This window comes from Formica exsecta, unplaced genomic scaffold (assembly GCF_003651465.1).
Source record: "Formica exsecta isolate Colony F162 unplaced genomic scaffold, ASM365146v1 scaffold138, whole genome shotgun sequence".
Lineage (NCBI taxonomy): Eukaryota > Metazoa > Arthropoda > Insecta > Hymenoptera > Formicidae > Formica > Formica exsecta.
Window position 1 is genome coordinate 1,245,429 of NW_021848711.1, and position 12,560 is coordinate 1,257,988.

At 37.0% G+C, this 12,560-nt stretch overlaps 4 protein-coding genes across 4 annotated transcripts in view; 2 read left to right on the top strand and 2 right to left on the bottom strand.

The window, feature by feature from the left end:
• LOC115245972 (mucosa-associated lymphoid tissue lymphoma translocation protein 1-like) overlaps positions 1-82 on the top strand; it is a 3,658-nt gene extending 3,576 nt beyond the window's left edge. The window contains exon 12 of the mRNA XM_029824509.1: positions 1-82. The gene's annotated coding sequence lies outside the window, so the exon portion shown is untranslated.
• Positions 83-167: 85 nt separating this feature from the next.
• On the bottom strand, positions 168-1,679 carry LOC115245974. The gene is made up of 3 exons (XM_029824511.1): positions 927-1,679; positions 644-833; positions 168-524 (listed from the first exon to the last, which is right to left on the bottom strand). The coding sequence occupies exons 1-3, from the start codon at positions 1,263-1,265 to the stop codon at positions 319-321; spliced, it is 735 nt and encodes a 244-aa protein (XP_029680371.1). The 5' UTR covers positions 1,266-1,679; the 3' UTR covers positions 168-318.
• A 57-nt stretch (positions 1,680-1,736) lies between these two features.
• LOC115245973 (probable 39S ribosomal protein L24, mitochondrial) lies at positions 1,737-3,415 on the top strand. Its single transcript, XM_029824510.1, has 5 exons — positions 1,737-2,057; positions 2,218-2,403; positions 2,538-2,740; positions 2,841-3,027; positions 3,162-3,415. The coding sequence occupies exons 1-5, from the start codon at positions 1,962-1,964 to the stop codon at positions 3,246-3,248; spliced, it is 759 nt and encodes a 252-aa protein (XP_029680370.1). The 5' UTR covers positions 1,737-1,961; the 3' UTR covers positions 3,249-3,415.
• A 984-nt stretch (positions 3,416-4,399) lies between these two features.
• Positions 4,400-12,560, bottom strand: part of LOC115245971 — a 38,898-nt gene continuing 30,737 nt past the window's right edge. The window contains exons 6-10 of the mRNA XM_029824508.1: positions 11,152-11,814; positions 9,934-10,886; positions 7,142-9,668; positions 6,914-7,069; positions 4,400-6,769 (exon numbers count right to left, since the gene is read on the bottom strand). Coding sequence (XP_029680368.1) covers positions 6,600-6,769; positions 6,914-7,069; positions 7,142-9,668; positions 9,934-10,886; positions 11,152-11,814 — 4,469 coding nt within the window. The 3' untranslated portion in view covers positions 4,400-6,599. The remainder of the gene's footprint in view (positions 6,770-6,913; positions 7,070-7,141; positions 9,669-9,933; positions 10,887-11,151; positions 11,815-12,560) is intronic.

Genomic DNA, 12,560 nt, shown 5'->3' on the forward strand with positions numbered 1-12,560 from the left:
TATATATATATAATTATCGCAACCATACACACATGCGCGCGCACATACATACACACAGTACACGTGTACATATTAAAATTTAATTGAACATATAAAATATGATTTTTATAAATTCTTTATCTATGTATATGAAAAGATGATATAATGTAAGTAAATACTTGTAAATATAATCTTACATATTACCTTGATTTTTTATTAAAAAATATATAAAGTATTGTAGAGAGATGACTAGTACTTATAATTTTCCAATACCAACAATAATTAGCTAAATAGATTAGCACAAATTTTTATCTCAAACTATATATTTTGCAAATCTCTCTATGACACAGTGTAATGATTTACAAAAGTTGCAATCCATGGACCTCCAATATTATTTACATACTTACGGGTGAATGTATAATTACATACTAAGTGTTTTGTTGATGTGGTAAAATCTACCATTCCACTCATCATTTTATTTTTTTTCTCAGCAAGACCTTGGATATAATGACAAATTATTGTAATTTTAATGGAATGCTCCTCACCTGTGAAAAAAATACACATATGACATATATTTCTCTCTCTCTCTAAATATAATTTAAGAGGATATAATATAAGAGAATTAAGAGAATATAATTTAGTTAATACTAAATATAATTCCTACCTATTGTAGCTGCAATATCAGATAAAATATAAAACAACATGTCACCCTCATCTACTGCAATTAATTGCCTTTGATTAGGACTAAGGGTCTCGATCTTTGCTTTTAAAATCTCTATCATATCTTCTGTTACGAGGCCTTGTAAGGATTCATAATCTTTATTTGTTAAAGCTTTAGATATTACTACTGTTGCCTAAAAATGTACAATAATAATATATTTATTAATATATGTAAACAATACCTTTCATTTTTTTTTTTTTATTTGAATAAGTTATAAAAATCATACATATTTGGCTCCTTTAAGAAACTCATCAACATTAAATTCTTCATCTATGTGTGGAGTGATTCTAAAAGCTGATAAATAGAGAAGCTTCAATGGGGTTAAAAGAGACGGTATATGTGTAGGAGCCCCATCCACAAGCATAGGCAAGAAAACCTCCGATTCGGTGCTATAAATTCTACAGGAAGCAAAATTCGGAAGCGATGTAGACAGTAGATTTGATTCATTATAATATCGTGGGATCTTTGTTCTCGTTTTGTTTCTATAAGCAACACATGCAATAATTCTTCGTAGATTGCACGGAACACTTTTTCTAATTGCCGGGATTAACATTGCAACTTGCATAAGAGCGTGCAAATGCAAAAGTTCTCAAAATCGGAACGCGAGATATTTTTCTAACCTATTTTCTATATAGCATTAATGTCACTCTTACTTATAATAACGTTTGTACACAGATTCACTTAAAATTCTTTATAATGTATCACTTTAGTAATGATATTAAACATTGTTTATGTGTACACTTTGCACAGTGTTTTTCACAAAACTTATTTTATTGTTTAACAATTGCTCTTAGAGATTTTTATAGTTGGCGCCAATTGAAGGCAAGCTAAAAAGAAGTCACAAATTTCAGCGACTTTTAGCATTAGATATGAACTTTTACATTAATATTATATTATATATTACAGAAAGTTTGTCGAAAATTCCGATTAATTATTAGAGAGAAAATTTCTAAAATTTTGATAAACAATAATCCTATAAATTATGGATATATTTGATAAATTTTTGTTGTATGACGTGTGTGTGTGCGCGCGCACGTACAAATCTCCCTAAAATTACAACCAAATATTTCCCGAAATACTTATTATTGCGCGAGTCGTGTCTCATAATTACATTTATTCTATGACAAACTCGTTGACATAACCGAGTACTAAGACCATACATCACCGTACATTTCGCATACACTTACAAAAATATTACGCAATATATACGTATTCTTTTAGTTAAATTATTTTGAGGAAGAATTAAAAAAAAGGAGCAGATATGAGATTAACGTCTACTTTATTGAGACGCGTGGGAGAATGGTCGAAGAAATATGCAAATTTACCAGATAGTTATATAGATCGGACTATGGCACAGGTATGATTATCAGGCATAATTATCTAATTGTTTAGAAAAAAATGCAGCATGTGTTGTGCTTATAATATATAATGATTCATTCTATTCATTATTTTTTATGCATACCTCATCTTATTCTTCATCAATTTCTTTTTTAACATTATTAATAAATTACAATTAGGTTTATTGGAGAACACCTCGTGGTAAGCCAAATTATTTGCCACGCACGATCGAAAGGAAAAATTTTCGTTTCTCCATACATCGTCCATGGACTAATAACTTCCATCATGATAATAAGCCTGGTAAAAGACATAAATTCATTCACGTCGAGCCTATTAAGGACTGGAGTTTCTTTAGGGGTGATAGGGTGCGTAAATTTACTCTTGGAAAGCTTTAATACTTTAATATATTTAAAGTAAATAATTAATTAATAATATTATTTCAATACAACTTATGGCATTATATATACAAACAGATTCATATTTTTCTAAAATTGTATAGGTAGAAGTTTTAGTAGGGAATGATAAAGGAAAGCAAGGAATCGTAAAAGAAATCTATCAAGAAAGGAATTGGGTAATTGTTGAAGGACTTAATACAAAGCTAAAATGCATTATGAAGGACAAAAAATTTCCTGGTTTATATATGAAGGAGGAACAACCATTATTAGTAACCACACAGATACAATTGGTTGATCCTTCAGATATGTAAATATAATTTATTCAAAGAGTTCGTTTTATGAAAATATGGGCAAAATATTTTATAACAATATTATCTCTCTCTATAACATAAATTGAATCATTGTAGGCAAGGAACTCCAATAGAATGGCGATACACAGAAGATGGCCAAAAAATTCGCATATCCTTGAGAACTGGTAGAGCAATTCCTATTCCTGTCTCGAGTGAAGAAACAATAGATTATAAATCCGCTAAGTTTTACAAAGAACAAGCAAAAGATACAAGTAAAGCTGATACAGAAAAAGTAACTTTTATGGTATGTAATATAACATTTAAAAAATGTTGCAATTTAAAATCTTAATTTGACTTTTACATGTGAATTATATACAAATATATACTATAATACATGATATAAATAATGTAAAATAAATATATCTTTTATATTTGTAGCCATCATTGAAGACTTTCGAGATGGATATCATGGATGAAATGGGTATTAAAGACGATCGTATACAGAAGAGCTGTTATTGGTATTAATTATTGTTATATACAATTTCCTGTTATTAAAGTTTCTCTACAATTATAATTTAATAAATATATTAAGTGAATGAAAGAATTGGAACATACAGTCATTCTTTTAACATAACTAGAACACAAGAAATTTCTCTTACAATCTTTTTGAATAAAAAAATTGCTAAAAAAATGGAATATTTTTTTATAACATTAATAAAAGATAAATTTTTTATATAAATAATCGATAATTTCAACATCTTCTTTCACACACACACACACACACACATGGTATCAAAAAATTATATATCCTTGCGAAAGCTACATTATAGTATCGTTGTTTGCAATTTGTTATACAGGAAATATCATATGCAATAAGGAGAAAAAAAAAATATTCATAACATTAAACAATAAAAAGCGAACAATTCAATATTTTATATAACGAATTTACATTGGATTAAAATATGTAATATTGATTAGTGTTTCGATTAATAATCGTTTGACGCTAAATCATGTTACTCACACATATCACAGCACAAATTTTAATAAATGCAAATCCGGAAACACTCAATTCTCCCTCGTATTACGTTTAAATATTCCAATACATACTTTTATATTAATGATATCTGTTATATATATATGACACTCTTTTCCTCTTTTCCTTTGCGCATTTATAACTCCGAACGAAATTAAATTAATTGTAGTTTAAATTAAATTAGCGATTAATTAAACGTCAATTTCAATATTGTTAGAAATTTATAGCCATAAAGGCGCGCGTGTAAAAATATAAAAGGACAGAATATTGTTTCAAGGCTCGATTCTACCTGAGAGAGATGGTAGAATTTTACCTAATGTTCACAAAATTATGTTTTAATATTTAAATTACAACTTTAAATTCGCCGATGCAGGGATTCCACTCTATTAGTTCGCAGTTCATGACTGCGGCTAATATCAGTTTGAAAGTGTGACGTAGTTAAACGCGCTTTTACGCGAAGTGTTGTGGAGTTCTTTTCGAGTTCTCAGGCTTCGAATTTCTTATCGAAATTGGTACGTTATACATATTTTGTCTTCCTATATCCTTAAGAAAAATATAACAGGACAGAGAATCAAGTTTGGGAAAGATAAAACGCGAGACGAGTGTCGGACCATCACGACGGATCGTTTCTCAATACAACCGTCCATTTTCCCCCCGCTTCGTCTCGGATCACACAAAGTTCAAATATATATTCCATCCTGTTATATTTTTATTATGCCTACGATTAACCGCTAGCATCTCATTCGTTAGAACTAATTTCATTAATTTCGTTGATCGATTTATATATTGCGAACAAAGAATTATTCGCCGATGCAGGGATTCCAATCTATTAATTCTCAGTTCATGACTACGTCACTGCAATCGCTACGGCGGCTAATATCACTTTGAACTAGTTTGAAAAAGTAACGATTAAAATTAAACGCGCTTTTACGCGGAGTGTCGTGGAGCTCTTTTCGAGTTCTCAGGCTTTGAATTTCTCATCGAAATCGGTGCGTTGTACACATTTTATCCTTCTATATTCTTCAGAAAAATACAACAAGACGGAGAATCAAGTTTGGGAGAGATAAGACGCGAGACGAGTATCGAATCATCACGACGGATCGTTTCTCAATACAACCATCCATTCCCCCTCCCCCCTGCTTCGTCTCGGATCTTTCAAAGTCCTCGTCCAAAGTAAGTACTTTACATTCCGTCCTGTTATATTTTTATTATGCCTACGATTAACCGCGCGCATCTCATTCGTTAAAGCTAATTTCGTTGATCGATCTACATGTTGCGAAAAAAGCGTTATTTTATACACAGTATACGGCGAAATATCCGATAATATTTCCGCATAAATATGCATATCGCATCTCTATCAGTACGTAAGTTCATTAGACATACGCTTTTTCTCATACCATTTTTTGGAAAAAATTATAACTGAAGAATGCGAGAAATTACGATCCGCGCGACCGATTATAAATTCCAGCAGCGATTATTAATTTCTTTATTATGATGCATTTAAAATTGATTAATTGTATTAACGATAGCTGCGAGAAAGGGCTATTAAAAATAGTTAAAATGCCTTTGTAACACAAATACCTATTCGTATTATATATGTCTTATTGCATTAACGATAAGAGTTAGAAAACACTGAAACAAACATATATATCTCTTGTATTATTACTCGATGCTATTAAATGGCGCATCAGTATTGATCACCATTTTATACGATATATTCTACCGTTTCGTATTCTAAAGTAAATCAACAGGAACCACTATAGTAAGGCGTCGGGGCGGCTACGGTCGGCTAAAATTGACATTAAAGAAATAGGCGATCTACAATCAGGCTCATACTTTAACTACTTACTCGGTTATTTGCTTGTCGCAAACTCTTAATTCGAACTATTACTGCACGGCCGGCACTATGAAATTAATGTCGTACGAATCGTACGTATCGACATTAAACGTTATCGAAGTTAAACGATTAATTGACAACGCGTATCTATCTACTTCATTCCATTAATATTAACGATCCATTTTGCATATGGCATGCATCATATAGAAATTCTTATATGCTTTGTTGTCAAAGTATATTATATCAATAATATGCTCTTTATATATATATCGTTGTTTTTCAACGAAATTTCCAACGCAACTACATGACAAATATAATAAATTCAACAAATTATATTCAACGTCTAATCAATGCGATTATTGTGAATGCAATTGAATTTTGTATTGTCAATCGAAATTGGAAATTTGCATCCATTAGGCCTCTTCTTCCGCAAGAAATTCCATTTTTATGAAAATATAGCATTATAGTCTCGCAACTATATTGCATTATATCGCAAATTTACATTTAATATTTAGAAGATACATTCTATTTTATTGCTATTTACATACAAGATTGTATCTGCTAAAAGTGTAATATCTATGAGGCATTCGACCGAAAGAAAATAAATTAGCAAATTGTGTGAGCCACTTTCTCTTATTTTTTTGTTAATTAATATGACTCGTCTATAATAAATTTATGATATATAATTATACATATTAGAGCAACGAATATATGAGAGATATCCAATAGTTTAAACGCCTCAGAAATATCGTGAATAATTGTTTCTTTAGAAATCAGCGATAATAATCTCTTATTTTATTTAAAAAGCAGTATTATTCAAATTTTCAAGCTCGATAAAATAACTTCTCATGTAATATTAATGCAGTTGTATATATAATCTCTCGAACAAGAAATTATCACGCCTATATTAAGCCCGTTATGCCCCGTTTAACAAGTATCGATCGAAAAATTATCCAGTCGCTTGGCACATTTCTGCACTCCCGTTTGCAGCGGGATTCCTTACTTTTCACGAGGATTTGGTGGCAGGATGCCTGACTAGGAGATTTACTTCACCGTCGTGTATCTTCTTCATCAAAGACCACGCTTCTATCCTCGACATTCGCGTTACATCGTTACCGTTTACTTCGAGCAATTGATCCCCGGCTTTTAACGCACCTGTCTTCTCGGCAGCACCTCCTACGACAAAAAGAATGAAGCTAAGATTTGATGCTATACATTCCTACTATTGTATCTTTGTTATCTCGTTACAATAATCAGCGTTGTCTCTTATTATAGTTATCATAATTACAAATATATAAAAAATATCTGCATAAAATTTACCGGTGAATATCTTCTTGATAATCAAAGGTCTGTCCCCGAGGGGGCTATCCCTGCCGCCTTCCAGACTAAATCCTAAACCAGATCCATCTTTGTAGACTGCCACAGTCGACGGTGGGCCCCACGCTGTGTCCTCCACATTTCCATTCATCTCTAACCCTGAGAAAATTCTTTTATTTATATCGATTCTATTATTGTTAAAATAGTTCACGAGACATGGTTGCTCCCTACCTTCGACGATGGTTTCGACGCTCGCGGTCCGCGACCTCAGCTTGCAGCCCTCCTCCAACCTAGCCCTCGACACGACCAACACGACTTCCGATCTCGGTTGCTTTAGCACTGCCATGCTCTCCCTGTGGGTGAGACCTCGCGTGCTCCTGCCGTTTATACTGAGGATCCTGTCGCCCCTTTGCACCCGGCCGTCTTTGTCCGCGATGGAGTGTGTCAGCACCCGGTGAACCGTGATCTCCTTCACCTCGCAGTCCGCGCCGCCGGCCAAAGTGATGCCGACGCTGCCGGTCGGATTTTCCTTATGAAGCAGAACGACTACGACATCGTGCGCGCCGCGTGCCTCCTCTAAACTCGCTTCTTCTACGAGCTGCGCCAATTCCTGTTGCGAGATCAAGCTGGTACTGCTCGCCAGCGAGCTGATACTGCCAAATTGTTCGCCGTAGCATCTGTCGACATCCGTTTCCGTTCCGATGTTCTCGTCCACACTGCTATCCAGACTTGGGAATCGATTGTGAGTGCCGCCGGCGCACTGTTGTGACTGGCTGTGCACAGGACTCGCATCCAGGGCTCTCTTCATATCTGTAACGCTGGCACTGCGTCGATTCAGGCCGCGGGACGTCGGAATCTTCGACGCCGTTGCACTTTTTATTTTCTCCACACTTTGTGACATTTCGTCACCGCTATCGATATTCCTAGCTTTTCCTAAAGTAGGTATCTTCGAGACAAAAGGTTTATCTTCCGACCAAGACTCGTTCGACGTAGTAGAGCCTCTTCTACAGTATCGACCTTCCTTCGAATCCCAAGTAGATTTAATCGGCAAACTCGTTGTTGTGGCGCCATTCTTCTCGATTCTCGGCTCTATACTTTGCGCGCGAAGTAACTTAGAATCTGTTTTAACGGCCAATATGTCCTCTAGACTCATTTGACTCTTTGATCTGCCAAAAGTCCCTTCGTCGACGTGTATAGCTGATCTAGAACGGCTCTTTGTCGTTAAGATCGTTAGGAGATCGTTTTGATCTTCCGTGCTCCTTCTGGGACTTACACTCGCTCTGCTTTGTGATTTTGATGTTTCCGTCGCACCGACTTTTGCTTCGTTTATTGTGATTCTGCTCTTTGAAGGCAAACCGCCATTTAGTGTTGAATTAATAGGTTCGTCAAACATGGAACCGTGATTCTTTCTTGCCGTTTGAATTACAGATGACATTTCTAAAGGTTGAGCAGCGGGAGGACTTTTGTCGTATTTGTTGTTCGATTTTTCTTCCATGGCTCGCACGATAGTCTTCGCCTCTGCTCGAACCCACATTTTAAGATCGTTTGACGGCTCTAATATTTCGGGTTTCGGCGGTCTAACAGACGGCGGCGGTAACATGCTTCTTTTAGGTGGCAGTTTCAGTTCTTCTTCCTTCTTCTGAAAGAATTCCTCATCCTTCGCGAAAGGATCTGCGACCTCTATATAAGCTATCTTGATCTCTTGTTTGCTCGCGGAATCACTCTCCGAATCATTGATGATTGTCTGACGAACAGCACCGCCGTTCTCGATAGCGATATCCTCGTCGTCCGAGAATTTTCGCTGGATTAACGGCGACCCGTTCAGATCTCTTCCGCTCCGACATCTGGCACTTGCCAGGATATTCTTTCGATTTATGGCCTCCACGCTTTGCGGCTTCAACACTCTTCGGGATAGAGATTCGGCGCTGGCCTGAGATCCGGACGTCAACGTTGAGGATGTGCTGCAATTTGTATCGGTGCTATTCGATCGTCTTAGCTGTCGCTGTGGGATCTGCGAGTTTCTCGAAAAGAGCTCGTTCGGTTGAGGCGATCGCGGATTCGAGCCGCCGCTGCTGCTGCTAGATGAGGATCTCTCGGTTAGACACGTTCGTTCACCGAGAAGACCTATTCTGGAGCCGAATTGATCTTTATCGGATTCACCAATTGAATCTCTAACATCTCGTGACACCAAAGTTCTGTTCAAACTGTCCGCGATCAGAGGTCGACGTTGGTAATTCAGTTCCGTGGAGACGTAAGATCTCTCCGAGGAGATGGTGGATCTTTCCGATGGTGCCGGAGACATCGGTGGACTGAAGCCGCGAGATATACTACTCTGAGAACTGCTCACAGCTGAATCGTTATCAGAATCGTCATAATCCAAGCGAGCCTTCCTCTGTATCATTCTCGGTCTGTTACGCGAACCATCCGGCGAGCTGGTCGTCGAGGCAAATTCGAAGCTATAATCACTTCTCGTCGGGCTGCAGATACTCTCCAAGCTTTTCGGTGGCTCCGAAAATGCTGACGTGCTTGACGGGGAGCTTTTGATCGGACTATTGCCATTTATCGAGAAAGAGCTCGTCATAGATGTACCGTATACCGTGAGAGATTTTCTCTTGAAAGCCGGAGAATACTTGGAGTGTATCTGTGGCGCCGGCATTTTGAAGGATGTTGTCGCTTTCAAGGGCTGGCTTGCCGTGCTGGCATTGCTGATCAAGGAACTTTGAGACCCCCATTTGTCTTGAATATTTGCCTTTGGTATCTGAAAAAAAAAATATACGATACGCGTCATATTTTTAGTATTTAGTATTTTTTGTATTTTGAATATTTCTGCGCAAAAAAATCTAAAAATATTTCAATATAATTTGTAAAAATGGATTTTTAAAAATAAAAGATAATTAATTTCGCAAGTATTACCATGTCGCAAAATGCGAATTCTATAAAAAAAAAAAAAATTGGGGAAAATGATCCATATAAAATATTCCATATATTGAAAAATATATTGTATCGGCAATTTTAAAGCTTACCTGATGTAGTAATATCGAATCGCGTGATTTGATTTCCGGTAAATCAACGATGGGTTGATCTATCGGCACGGTGTCTTTTTCCGGTATAACAAGTCCACGTAGTTTCGATATCGATCTCCGCCTCTGCTCGATCAGCTGATTCAAACTGCTTCTTCTTACATCATCTCCGGGTCGTTTAAACGTAGATGCCAGAGAATTTGTTCTCGAGATTTGTGAATTACCGGTTGAATCGACTGCTAAAGAATTTCGATCTTGCACGAAGGGCGTTGAGCCTGAGAAACTAGTAGCTCGCATCAATAAAGGCGTGCTCGTCGTTTTAATCAAATTGTTAGCATTATTATAAGAATCGACGGTTTTACTCGGATACGTGGCGTTCGACAAGTTGTTACTTTCGGTACAATAATTCTTCATCGTCGTATTTGAAAAAATCTGCTTGTCGTACGAAGGTGATAACGGACTCGACAATGATGTAGCTTTCGGCGGAACAACTGGCAGCGTCTTTGGAACGCGCGTAGTTTGCGTAATAGGACTCAATAAAGCAGGCTGAGGAGGCAAACTGGGTGTTCTCTGGCTATATTTCTTCGCGGAATCATGCCCTGTTGGTGTCCTGGCCGAATCGGTGAGATCAAAAGAGCTCTGTGTCCTATCGACGAGGAAGGCCGACCGATCCTTCTGTCCGTTACTCTTGTCGTCGCAAAAAACGTCTTCGGAGGATTTATACTTGGAAAGACGTTTGCCATTGCTCGTGACTGTTGCAGCTGTCATGACATTGGGGAACAAGGGCACGTCGAGGTTGCTCTGCGACGAAAACATGGCGATTTTGTCTCGGACAGATCGTTCGGACTTATCGTCCTGCCTCCAGAGATCGCCGTTTAAAGAAAATTTTCTCTGCGGCGACTCCATCGTAGAAACGTTTTTGGCGTGCAAAGTCATTTGCTCCAATTTAGGCGGGCCTAAGTAATAAAATATATTTTTGCAAAACAAATTATATAAAAATAAAAAAAAAAAATAAGAGTAATATGATATAAAAATGTGCCATATTTCAGATAATTTCAAAAGTAAAATCAATTTTGTCGATATATAATATATATACAAAATTTTCGAAATATGACCTCGAATCCAATAATTTGATTATGTAATTGTGATATGCCGGCACTGCTTGTCGGAGAAAAAGTAAACGGGGACAGAGAGAGGTTTAATTCAAAGCTAAATGAGTACCTGTCAATGGTAGAGGCGGCGGGGTATCGACGGGCGTGTCCTTTTCCACGTGGCTTGGCACCTCCCCGATTGTCATCGCGTCCTTGTGATAATATCCGGCGATCTCCATCTTCTTCTCGCTCATCGTTGAATTGCCGTTGTTCGTCTGGCAAGAATAAAGAAGACTTGCCGCGACGGTAGGAGCGTTTTTCTTCGCGATATCTTCCGAAGTGTGATAGGACGACGATTTTCTCTCTTCGTTAGAAACCTCGGAGGACTTGGCGTTATCCTGACATACGTTATCCGCAATGGTCGAAGTAGCTTTAGTTCCTATCTCCGGTCGGACGTTCTCCACATTCGTCGAAGCGACTTTGTTTATATCCTGCCTCACGTTTTCAGGGCTCGTCAACGTCATCTTACTATCGGACAGAATAATGCTCCTCGAACCGACAACATTGCTGTCGTTCGCGAGCATCTTAAATGTCTCGCCGGCACGGAACGTCTCGTTCTCGTTGCACAATCCGCCATTCGTGGCTATTGTCGCCGTCGTCCTTGTCGCGGCGATGTATCTGCTATACGGTGGCTGGCTGTTGCTAAATTCTTGATACGCTGCTGGAAATTCGTCCCCGTCCGGGGGCAGGCGTTGGCCGCCTCCGCAGTTCTCCATCTTACCATTTACTGTGTCTGCAACAAGTATTTTCAAATATTCGAGATAAAAGTTTGAGCCTTTAGAGATTTCAGTAATAATTAAAATATTTTAATATCTATCAATCGTAGATTTGAATGATAAAAAAAAATAATTTTTTAAACAAAAATAACAAACGTAAAACAAATGATTCCTATGTATTTTCTTTCTAAAGATAACGAATGAAAGATAACGAATTTTATGATTGCTGTTATATATTTGACAAGCTATCGTTTGTATAGAGTGTCTGTTTCGGTCTCTGATAAGGTAATGGATTCAAGGTGAAACAGATGGATTTGAACAACACTATCCTCATTGCTCAGTCAAATAGATTACGTGAATTCTCGCGAAAGATCCGAAAGTAGTTCATTCGGCACGCAGCACCATGGTGTTTATAATAAAAAAATATCAACTTATTAGGCGCATGAATTATTCCTCTAGATATTATTTTTTTTATTTTAATATGTACGCTTATGTCATGCCTTAAGAATTTTCTCAGGAAGGAAGTGCATCGATGAAAATATTTACACCATTAAATAGCGAACGTGCAAACTACTTGAGTGATTCATCGTGCGCATATCGACACATTACACATCGCGATGAGTGTATTGTCGTTCAAAAAAAAATGACATCATCTCTTCGATTTTTCATGCGTTTAGTCTGACGAAACGCATTCGCAAAATTTCGCGATTTTTCACGTTCGTCAATGAAAATTCGGCGAATATTTCCAGAAGAGCTCGGAAGA

Coding starts and splice junctions, on each gene's coding strand:
- LOC115245974 (XM_029824511.1), bottom strand. CDS start 1,265: ATGCAAGTTGCAATGTTAATCCCGGCAATTAGAAAAAGTGTTCCGTGC. Junction 834..926: donor TTCTTAAAGGAGCCAAATAT/GTATGATTTTTA, acceptor GTACATTTTTAG/GCAACAGTAGTAATATCTAA. Junction 525..643: donor TGATATTGCAGCTACAATAG/GTAGGAATTATA, acceptor TTTTTTTCACAG/GTGAGGAGCATTCCATTAAA.
- LOC115245973 (XM_029824510.1), top strand. CDS start 1,962: ATGAGATTAACGTCTACTTTATTGAGACGCGTGGGAGAATGGTCGAAG. Junction 2,058..2,217: donor TAGATCGGACTATGGCACAG/GTATGATTATCA, acceptor AATTACAATTAG/GTTTATTGGAGAACACCTCG. Junction 3,028..3,161: donor CAGAAAAAGTAACTTTTATG/GTATGTAATATA, acceptor TTATATTTGTAG/CCATCATTGAAGACTTTCGA.